The sequence below is a fragment of the Malaclemys terrapin genome, chromosome 20 (assembly GCF_027887155.1).
Source record: "Malaclemys terrapin pileata isolate rMalTer1 chromosome 20, rMalTer1.hap1, whole genome shotgun sequence".
Classification (NCBI taxonomy): Eukaryota; Metazoa; Chordata; order Testudines; family Emydidae; genus Malaclemys; species Malaclemys terrapin.
The window spans coordinates 13,663,318-13,674,730 of NC_071524.1; the positions used below are offsets into that span (position 1 = coordinate 13,663,318).

The following is an 11,413-nucleotide window of genomic DNA, read 5'->3' on the forward strand; positions in this document are numbered from 1 at the left end:
CCCATGCCAGCCCTGCCTAACGGGGCACAGCCAGAGGTGGGGGGAGCACAAGACACTGCCCCGGCCCCCCAGGCAACACCCAGGGCCGGTGCAACCCATTAGGCTACCTAGGTGGTTGCCTAGGGTGCTACAATTTGGGGGGCGGCGACCGCGGCGGTATTTCGGCGGTGGGACCTTCCGCCACCTCTGGGGGGGGGCGGCATTTCGGGGCGGGACCTTCCGCCGCCTAGGGCGGCAGAAAAGCTGGCAGCGCTCCTGGCAATATCCCCTCTGCCCCCAGTCCCCCGGATGGACCCAAGCAGGGACACAAGGAAACCACCACATGAGAGCCCAGTTCTGGGATCAAAGTGGGTTTATTGTCCCCCCGTGACACAGGGCACAACCCCCCAGCAGATATCCCAGGATTGGGGGCAGCTCCTCCCCAATCAGGCTCCCCTTGGCAATCACACCCCAGAGCAGAGCTGGATTTGGCAGAAAGACGGATTCTGGTCTCTGTGTCAAACCAGAGTGACTCCATTTTCTTCAGTGGATTGAGCCCAGATCTACATGGCTATTTCTGACATCAGACTCCTGCCCTGTCCCCATTGCAGTTGGGTTGACTCCAGATTGACCCGGTGGGGGGAGGCTGAGATCTGAATTCAGCCCTGTCCCCATTGCAGTCGGGGATGACTCCGGATCGACCCCAGGGGGGCTGAGATCTGAATCCGTCCCTGTCCTCATTGCAGTCGGGGTGACTCTAGATTGATCTGGGGGGAGTTGAAATCTGAATTCAGTCCTGACCCCATTGCAAGTCGGGGTGACTCCGGATTGACCCCGGGGTGGCTGAGATCAGAATCTGATTCCTTGTGTGTCACAGACACGGGACAGTTACGGGTGGGTGGGTGGCGGGGGAGGGTAACGCCTGTTCAGTCTGAATCCCTTCAGCTCAAGCCAAAACGTTGTCACTGGCTGAAGACTTGGTGGAGGCTGAAGATCAGAGGCAGGGATCGGGCTGGGGTGGAAACATCCTGCCTCCCCTCCTCCCATGTTCTGCACAGTCATCCTTTGCCCTTGAACGGAGGTTCGGGTCAGTGCTGGGGACGGGGCCCAGCAGGGGGCGCTCCAAGGTAGAGGGGCCCCAGGGTGGGCCAGCAGGAAGCCCTGGCCTGGAGTGCTAATTGTGCGGCTGGTTTTGAAAGAGAGTTGGGGGAAGGGGCCAGGCTGAGGCCCCCCCCAATTCATTGCACACAGGAGGCACCAAGCAGCCGGGCCGGATGACTCCTGTGTCTGCGGGTGTCAGTCCTGCCCCCGCCCCCCGAGCGCAGTCAGAGTTTGGGGTACACATCCCGGCTGGGGAGTCAAATTCTGGCTGAAGATTTGGGGTGGGAGGGGGACCGGTTTGCAGTTGCGGAGTGGGGGGGGACTGGAGTTTGATGGGTGCCCTGTAACAACAGGGTGGAGGAGGTGCACAGCCCATAGGGGGACCATCGCCCCCAATCCAGGGGCCCCCCAAAACGGCAACTCCAGACCTCTTTGCACCAGAAATGGCCCCGTTGTGATCAGACACCTGAGGCTGCGGCGGCTCAAGGGGGCAGCGTCTTGGCACCGCCCCGCCCTGGCATTGGCGCCCGCCTGAGGGGGGCAGAATGGGCCGGCTCCGCCCCCTCCAGGGCAGTGCTGCTGGTTGGCTGTTCCTTCAGGCAGTCCCGCCTTTCCCGTGCCCGCCGGTTCTGGAACCAGATTTTCACCTTGGAACAAACAATAGCAACAGTCACTGCGAATGTGGCGCCCAGACGGACCGGACACCTCCCTGGGTGCCATCGGCCCCAGCGCACAGACAGGGAAACTGAGGCACAGAGCTAGGGACACAGCTGGGAATTCAGCCCAGGAACCCTGATCCCCAGAGGCTCACTCGGGCCGATGGAGACCCCCCCAGCAGGGAGCGCCGTGGGAGCAGGAAAGCTGGGGACTTCGAGTCACCAAGATACTCCGGCAGGGATCACGGACAGGCTGGCTGCCCCTGGGCTCCCCCTCTTGGGGGATCCCCATCACCGACAGGCCGTCTGCCCCTCTGGTGTCCCTTGCTGGGGGATCCCCCTCGCCGACGAGCTGGCTGCCCCAGGGCACCCACTGCCAGGGGATCCCCCTCGCCGACGAGCTGGCTGCCCCAGGGCGCCCACTGCCAGGGGATCCCCCTCGCCGGTGGGCACTGCCCCTCGCTCTAACAGGTGCTGATAACTGAGAGGATCCGTCTGGGGTTAATTTCCCGCCCAGCTCCCGGGGCCAGAGCCTCCTACCTGGGTCTCGCTGAGCCCCAGCAGTGCCGACAGCTCCCCCACCTGCCCGCTGCTCAGGTAGCGTGTCTGCCGGTAGCTGCTCTCCAGGACGCCGATCTGGGCCGCGGAGAACGGGACGCGGGGGCTGCGGGAGGCCCGGCCGGAGCTGCCCCCCCGCTTCGCCTCTGCTGGGAGGGGAGAGGGAGGAGGTGAAGCGGGGGGCGGGGCACAGCACCCGGAGAGGAAGGACCAGGGCCGCCAGCCCCCCTTGCTGTTAATACCAGCCCCACTCATTTCCTTCCGGAAGCCACAGCCCCAGTGCGGCGCTAGGGGGCGCTGTGCTGCAGGGAGCGGTGGGGAGCTCAGCAGGGGGTGCTCTCCCCTGGCAGGCAGGGCAGGCCCCAATGGGGCACTAGGAGACGCTGTGCTGCAGGGAGCGCTGGGGGGCTCAGCAGGGGGCGCTCTCCCCTGGCGGGCCCCAATGGGGCACTAGGAGACGCTGTGCTGCAGGGAGCAGTGTGGGGTTCAGCAGGGGGCGCTCTCCCCTGGCAGGCCCCAATGGGGCGCTAGGACGCACTGTGCTGCAGGGAGCAGTGTGGGGTTCAGCAGGAGGCGCTCTCCCCTGGCGGGCAGGACAGGCCCCAGTGGGGCGCTAGGGGGCGCTGTGCTGCAGGGAGCAGTAGGGGGCTCAGCAGGGGGCGCTCTCCCCTAGCGGGCAGGGCAGGCCCCAATGGGGCGCTAGGGGGCGCTGTGCTGCAGGGAGCGGTGGGGGGCTCAGCAGGGGGCGCTCTCCCCTGGCGGGCAGGGCAGGCCCCAATGGGGCACTAGGGGGCGCTGTGCTGCAGAGAGCAGTGTGGGGTTCAGCAGGAGGTGCTCTCCCCTGGCAGGCAGGGCAGGCCCCAATGGGGCGCTAGGAGGCACTGTGCTGCAGGGAGCAGTGGGGGGCTCAGTAGGGGGCGCTCTCCCCTGGCAGGCAGGTCAGGCCCCAGCCTGTTGTGGGAGGGGCTGAGATCCTGCTCACTCAAGCTGCTTGGAGGCATCTGGGGGAGCCGGGGGTGAACCCCCACCGTCCCGGCCATGCCCGGTGCCTCGCGGCACTGCCATTCACAGGTGGCTGCAGGGCTCAGTCAGGGGCCCGGGCCACAGTGGGGCTCACCCCAAGGGCACAGGAAGGGGGGGGAAATCTTACTTGCCAGACGAGGCGGCTTGAAGCGGGAGCAGTGGATCCAGGCGTACCCCGGCGGGGTCGACCCCCACGCCGCAGCCCCCTCACCCAGCTCCTCCTCGCGCTCCCCTTCCCCCGGCCCCTCCGAGCTGCCCAGGGCCAGGAGAGAGCAGATGGAGAAGTCGGCCACCCGCCGCGGGGGCTGGGCTGGCCGGGCTGGGGGGAAGCCTAGGGCTGGATCCAGGGGTCCTGCTGGGGGGGCAAAACCGGGGACCCCCTGTCTGAGGAGGAGGGGCCAGGAGGTGAGCACCCCAAGCTGGGCACTGCCCTCCAGGCTGCTGAAACTACCCATGGCTCCTGCGAGTAGGACTAGGGGACGGCAGAGCCCGGGAGAAGGAAAGGGGGAGAGTAGAGATCTGGGGGCCACAGGAGTGTCCACTGGGGGCAGGAGGGCCAGCCACGGGAATGGGGGGCAGGGGGAGCAGAGCCCTGGGGGGCAGGGCCCAGCCAGAGGAGTGGGGGGCAGGGGGAGCAGAGCCCTGGGGGGCAGGGCCCAGCCAGAGGAGTGGGGGGCAGGGGGAGCAGAGCCCTGGGGGGCAGGGAGGTTAGCCGGGGGAGTGGGGGGCAAAGCCCTGGAGGGCCAGCGGGGGGAGGGCACTCTAGCAGCACTGGCTGAAGCCCCGGCCCCTATTTAAGGGCAGAGCGCTGGTGAGAGGAGCTTTAGCGGGATTTACCTGGGACCAATCAGGGCGATGGGATCACCTGGCAGCAGCGAAGGGAGAGGAGGGGCCAGGGACACTGGGTTCCCAGCATGAGTTCCCAGTCCTGGGAGCTCTGGGCCTGAGCCCACAGGGAATGTGGTTCCCCCCCCAAACCTCACAGCTGGACGCTCCCCCAGTGAGGGGGCCTGTGACAGCCCATGGGGAAGGGGGCTGCTGGCATCTCAGCGCTAATGCGAGTCGAGCCTTGCCGTGAATTATGGATGGGTTTCAGGGATCCCTCGTCCGGCGCTGAGATGCAGCCACCTCTGGGGTGAAGCGCAGCAGCTATTTAAAAGATGCAACAACACCACACTGCTGGTTGGAACCGAAAGCGAAGGAGGATCCCATATCCCCGTTCACAACCCCCTATGCGTTTCTAGCCCTGGGCTCCCCCCACACAGCTCTGCCGGTGCCCCTCACTCCCGACCTGCATTCCCCTGCCAGCCCAGCCCTGGGTTCATCGGCTGGCATGTGGGGCAGAGGTTGGTAATGTGACAAGCTTTCTTTCCCCCGTGAGAATGGGCTGAGAACTGTAAACTCATTACCCCTCTGCCCCCGCTCCAACCTGAACCCCAGAGCTCGGGTTCCCAGCAGAGGCCCCCTGCCCTGGGGCCAGTGTATCTCCCCCCTCCAGCTCCCACCTGCCCTCCCCTGGCTGGTTACCTGCCTTTGGCTTCATCTCTCCCCAAGGCTCCTGTTACCCTGCTGGTTCCCCAGTGCCCCGGCCGTTGTCAGGAGAACGCTTGATCCAGCTGCTGGTTTCGGGATTAAGGCACCAGAAGAAGCACAAAAGAGTCTGCGAGCCGAGGGGCCACAATTAACTAATTACCTGCTCGACCTCTAATCCCCGGCGGGGAACGCTGGGGCGCCCGTAACCCAATCGCCCCCCACCCTTCCCATTATACAACGGGGCTCCTGGGAGACCGACTGACGCAGGCACAGCCTCTCGGCCCCTCCGCAGGGAGAGATTTGCTCAGAGCAGAGGGCTCCCTAATCCAGCAGACAAAGGCAGAGCAAGATTGGATGGCTGGGAACTTGAAGGAGAGAAAACCAGGCTAGAAATAAAGTGCACATTTTTCAAAGGGAGGGGAATTAACCATTAGACAGAACCCAGGAGTCCTGGCTCCCAGCCCCCCTGCTCTAACAACTAGACCCCACTCCCCTCCCAGAGCTGGGAACAGAACCCAGGCATCCTGGTTCCCAGCCCCCTGCTCTAACCCACTAGACCCCACTCCCCTCCCAGAGTTGGGAACAGAACCCAGGCATCCTGGTTCCCAGCCCCCTGCTCTAACCCACTAGACCCCACTCCCCTCCCAGAGTTGGGAATAGAACCCAGGCATCCTGGTTCCCAGCCCCCTGCTCTAACCCACTAGACCCCACTCCCCTCCCAGAGTTGGGAATAGAACCCAGGCATCCTGGCTCCCAGTCCCCCTGCTCTAACCAATAGACACCACTCCCCTCCCAGAGCCAGGGAGAGAACCCAGGAGTCCTGAACAATGGGATGGCAGCAAACAGCATCTTAATTTGGGTGGGGTGGGTTTAGTTCAGAAGGGATAAGCTAACTGCAAAGAGAAGGGAAGGGTGGGCGGGGGTCGAGGGGGCTGAGTTGAAGAGACGCTGGGGAGTGGGAAGGTTGGAGCAAACACCCAATCCACCCAGGGCAGAGAAAGCAACAGCAAAACTGCAAAAAGTTCTTTAAATCACAACTGGGCGTCTCTCTATCAAAGTGCCCCTCTAGCTGAACCACCAGATCCGGGCTGGCTGGATTCCCTGACCCTGGCCAGGAAGGCCTCAGGCAGGATAATCAGATCGATCCCTTCTGGCTTGAGAATCTCCGAGTCGTCCCACGTGCTGTGACCCAGGGAGCTGCTGGTGCCGGCTGGCCGCAGATCACGGGGTTCCCTGGGCTGGTCTCTACATAGTTCCTCAGAAGGTGTCGTGTGAGATCTCGTCTCAAAGCCTGCGTCACGCCAGGCGCCATAATCACCGCGAAACCAGCGTGCGGCTAATGCGCAGGGATTTACGCGTCTGCGCTGAAAATCACGCTCGCAAGGGCTGTGTGTTGGGGCCGGTCCCCAGAAGGCGATGAACAAATTTCTTTCAGGCAGGAGACGCTTATCTGTCTGCCTGGCTGCATGTAGCTTGCGCATGGAGTGCTTCACCGTGAGCGCCGGCGTATGGGCTGAGCAAAGTGCGAATTGAGTGAGGGCAAAGTCTGCAAAGGAAAAAACAAGCTGCCCGGTTTACCAGTGAAGACAACGAATTGTTGGAACTACATCCGGGGGTGCAGAGGTACACCCCACTATCCTACCCCTAGCTTGTCTTCTGAACGGAGGATTCCAGCTGGTCCGGCGGTTTAACAAGAGCGGCTTGTTATGTGCAGACTCGAGAATGGGGGCTATGATTTGATTTTATACGTGCCCGTTTGTTTCCATTAATTCTACTTGCTTCTTCTCAAATCTCTATTCTGCGTTAAAGAAACGTACACCTGTTTTCGCTAAGACATATCTAAGTGCTAGACACAAGGTGAGTGAGGTAATATCTTTTATTGGACCAACTTCCGTTGGTGGAAGGTACAAGCTTTCGAGCTGGTGGAATCAGGGAACTGACCCCTGGCAGGCACAAATAAGGTTTCCTTACGGGTGGTAGCGAGGTGTCCCGTAATGCTGGGTATCCCCGGGAAGTGTCGGACATGCATGGGGCAGAGAGACTGGCTGCAAAGCTGATCTAACATGTGGACAAGATTCTCAGGCTACAAACTGCTTTAAACTCGGGAGGGGAATATCTATCACGTCTGTGATTAAAAAAAAAAAAAAATCCCAAATCATCCAGAGAGGAATGTTTACTGTACTCTGTAATCACCAACATCTCCACAGTGGGAAATTCAGGGGAAATTAAAGTGGAAGCTTCCGGTTAAAAAAAAATAAAATTAGAAAATTATTAAAAAAATGTACAGTTGAGGACACCAGATTAACCTTAACTCCACCCCCAGGGTCAAGCAATCTTAACTTCATCCCCTCCCATGATACTTTCACCAAAACAATGGCAAGTAGCAGATATACGCAGGTAACTGCACCAGATCAACCTTAACTTTGTGCTGTATTGAGTCAACCAGCCTTAAATCCACCTCCCTTCCCATCTCATCAAATAACCTTAACTCTGCCTCTACTTCCTGTTTTATTGGAAAATATGAACAATGCACACCTCAACCTTAACTCTGCCCCTTTGTGACAAAACCCCTTTACTCTGTTCTTTTCACCAAACAGCCTTATAACTTTGGGGGCACAGTATACAATAACTGAATTAACTTCCAGAATTAACACCCTCAAGAATGGCAAAGACGCCACTCTTAACGACATTTGTACTGAACAAATAAAATGTGCCGGCCAGCAATAAAAAACTAGTTACTTAAGTTGTTTAACACATGCTCAGTCACATACAAAGTACCCAAGATCTGGCAACAAACACAGGTTGTGGCTCTCCTGAAGCTGGGGAAGGATGCAACGGAGCCAAAGAATGTCAGATCTATATCACTCCTATGTCACCTCTAAAAACTGTGAGTGCCTCTCATCCTAAACCGCCTATCATAATTCATTGAAAAGCATCTAATCCCAGAGCAAGCTGGATTCTGCCCAGGCAAGTCACGCACTGGTCAAGCACTGAACATCACTGAATACATCACAGATGGCTTTGAAACGAGTCTGGTAACAGGCGCCATGTTTGTCGACTTAGCAGCAGCACATGACACAGCGAATCACCGAAGGCTTCTCGCTAACAACATGATGAAAGATCAGTGCCTCGCCCGAATGATACGGTCTCCGCTAGAGACCCAACGTCTTTACGTCGAACTATACGGGAAGTGGAGCCGATGGAGGGCAACAGAAAACCAGCCAACTACAAGGGAGCGTTCTCTCGCCAGTACTCCTCGACATCCACCCGAATGATCAACCGATCCATCTCAGCACACGAAGTTTTATCTATGCCAGACTGAAGCAGCGCTGACATCAGTGCTGTCCGGGCTCTCAGTCTATTATACCAAGAACCAGTTGCGTGCCAACCCAGCCAGAACACAAGTGAGTCTCTTCTATCTGTGCAGCGGTGAGGCCGGTAGACAACTTAACATCTGGAATGGGGTATCACTTGCCCACTGTCACACCCACTGCTGGATTCCTGTCTACCTTGGAGTGACGCTAGCCTGCACTCTCTCCTTCGAGGCACACATGGAGAAGGTAAAAGGCAAAGCGGGACCCAACTGAGAGTGCCAATTCAGGACAAATTGCTTAGAGCAGGGAAGTTACAGCCCAAGGGGTTTCTCCACTTCTAAGGCAAACCAAACCAGCCTAACAAAGAAGATTTTGTTTTTACCCCACTGGCTAACCATAAGTCACACAAGCAATTCCCTTAGACACTCCAGTTTCCCAGTATCACCACCAGTGCCACTGTTATGGGGACGAATAATTATGAAAACCAATACCCCGGTAAAAGAAAAAAGGTTCTCTCGATCCCAAAGGACCAAGCCCCAGACCCAGGTCAATATACCAATCAGATCTTACCTACAAATCACGCTGTTGCCAATCCTTTAGAATCTAAAATCTAAAGGTTTATTCATAAAAGGAAAAAGATCTAGATGAGAGCTAGAAATGGAATCAATTACATACAGTAATGGCAAAGTTCTTGATTCAGGCTTGTAGCAGTGATGGAATAAACTGCAGGTTTAAATCAAGTCTCTGGAGTACATCCACAGCTGGGATGGGTCATTCCATTCTTTGGTCAGAGCTTCAGTTTGTAGCAAAGTCCCTCCAGAGGCAAGAAGCAGGATTGAAGACAAGATGGAGATAATCTTGCCTTTTATAGTCTCTTGCCATGTGGTTTCTGCTTTCTTTGTCCCAAGGACACACCATCCAGCACATGGCATAGAAAAACCTTAGAATTCTGTCCATTAGCAGGTCCCTGCATACCTTGCTGAGTCACAAGGTGTATCTGCCTTCTCTCAATGGGTCAATTGTATAGCTGATGGTCCCTAATGGGCCATCAAGCAGGCTAGGCAGTGCTGACACCAAATTGTCTGGGGTGTCACCCAGAAACATAGCATAAGTTTGAAATACAGACAGTATAGAGCCAATACTTATAACTTTAAATACAAAAATGATACATGCACACATATAGCATAATTATAACCAGCAAACCATAACCTTGTCTTAGACACCTTATTTGACCCCCTTTATACAAGATTTGGTGCCACTACAAGACCTTGGTTTCACCAATGATCTATACGGTCCCAAAAATAACAAGGAGTCCGGTGGCACCTTAAAGACTAACAGATTTATTTGGGCATAAGCTTTCATGGATAAAAAAACCCACTTCTTCAGATGCATGGAGTGAAAATTACTCCTTGTTAGTCTTTAAGGTGCCACCGGACTCCTTGTTGTTTTTGTGGATACAGACTGACACGGCTACCCCCGATACTATACTGTCCCAGTTCATGTCAAGAACGTCACACTAGCACCTGGTACAACATACCCAGGAAGCGTGCCAATTCAAATTCGGGAACCAACCCAGCTGCAAACCACTGCGCTTGCACTTCGCTATTCAATGGCTGAATACACCCGTCCGGCGTGGGAAGATCGGCCCACGTACAGAAACTGGACCCTGCGCTGAATGGGATCATAGGATGTCTAGAACCCACCAGTGTGAACAGCCTTTATGTGCCTGCCGGAATGGCTGCCCCGGATGTCAGGAGAGAGGCCGCAAGCACAATGGAATGATTATGACAAGTTGACCTGGAGCCGGCAGCTTGAAAGTCACCCTGCTATTCCAGCAAGCCAGACTCAGGGGACTATGGCGACCCACGGACCAGCTGTTGGCATGCCAGCTCCCGGAGGAGTCACACACCGTGTAAGATCTCGCCAGGGCTACGTGCCGGGCCGTGTCAAAGGCCGTGGTTGTGGTGGAAGGACATGAGCCGAAGAACCAAACAACCTCCCACCCCCATACAGGTTGGGCCTGATGGGGCCGCCCGCGCGTTGGGAGGGGGCCGGAGTCCTGCCTGGGAGCTGGGTGCAAGGGTGGAGGAAAAAGGTCAAGGTCATCTATGTCCAATGGGGTGGGAGAGAGGGAGATGACTGGGATTGGGGCTGTGGGGTCAGGGGTCAAAGGGCATTGGGGAGTAGGGTGACCAGACGTCCTGATAAAATCGGACTGTCCCAATATTTAACTCTTTCTCCCGCGTCCCAACCAATGTCCGATCGGGACACCATTAGTTCCGATAGTGTAGGGTCGCCAGGCGTCCGGTTGTTGCGGAGCTGATCAGCTCCCTACCCGGCTGCACGCAGCTCCCCAGAAGGGGCCACATCTCCCTCTGGCTCCGAGGCACAGGGGCGGCCAGGGGGACTTAGGGTAACCAGATGTCCTGATTTTATAGGGACAGTCCTGATTTTTAAAAGGCAACAAAGAGTCCTGTGGCACCTTATAGACGAACAGACGTATTGGAGCATAAGCTTTCATGGGTGAATACCCACTTTGTCAGACGCGAAAGCTTATGCTCCAATACATCTGTTCGTCTATAAGGCGCCACAGGACTCTTTGTTGCTTTTTACAGATCCAGACTAACACGGCTGCCTCTCTGATCCTGATTTTTGGGTCTTTTTCTTATATAGGCTCCTATTACCCCCCACCCCGGTCCCGATTTTTCACATTTGCTGTCTGGGCACCTTAGGGGGGCTCCGCGCGCTGCCCCCGCCATGAGCACCAGCTCCGCAGCTCCCATTGGCCGGGAACAGGGCCAATGGGAGCTGCAGGGAAAGCGCCTGCCCACTGGCAGCTTCCTAGGGTTGTGCGCCCCCCTCCCCCATGGCTCCGGGGGGGGTGTGAGCCTGTGGCTGCCCCCCGCCCCCCCCCCTGCGATGTGGTCACCCTATTGGGGGGGGCTGCTGAGATTGGGGTCAGGGGTCAAAGGGCATCAAAGGGAGAGTGCTGTGATCAGGGCAGCGGGGCCAAGGGTCAAAGGGCACCGAGGGGAGGGCGCTGTGGCTGGGTTCATGGGTCAAAGGGCAGGACGGAGCTGGCAGACTCGGTTACCCAGCCCCTCCCCGCGGCGGCCCCGCCCCGCCCCTCAACAGAACTACATGACCCAGGCGGCCTTGCGGCGCGCGCGCCTGCGCAGTGCGCACCGCCCGGGCCGGGGAAAGATGGCGGCCGGGAGGGGGCCGCGGGGAGCGTGAGGGGCCGCGGCT

General features: G+C 57.9%; 1 protein-coding gene across 1 annotated transcript; it reads right to left on the reverse strand.

The window, feature by feature from the left end:
* LOC128826451 (homeobox protein MSX-1-like) lies at nucleotides 1-3,853 on the reverse strand. Its single transcript, XM_054009738.1, has 3 exons — nucleotides 3,445-3,853; nucleotides 2,277-2,443; nucleotides 1-1,727 (listed from the first exon to the last, which is right to left on the reverse strand). The coding sequence occupies exons 1-3, from the start codon at nucleotides 3,770-3,772 to the stop codon at nucleotides 1,563-1,565; spliced, it is 660 nt and encodes a 219-aa protein (XP_053865713.1). The 5' UTR covers nucleotides 3,773-3,853; the 3' UTR covers nucleotides 1-1,562.
* Nucleotides 3,854-11,413: the final 7,560 nt, after the last annotated feature.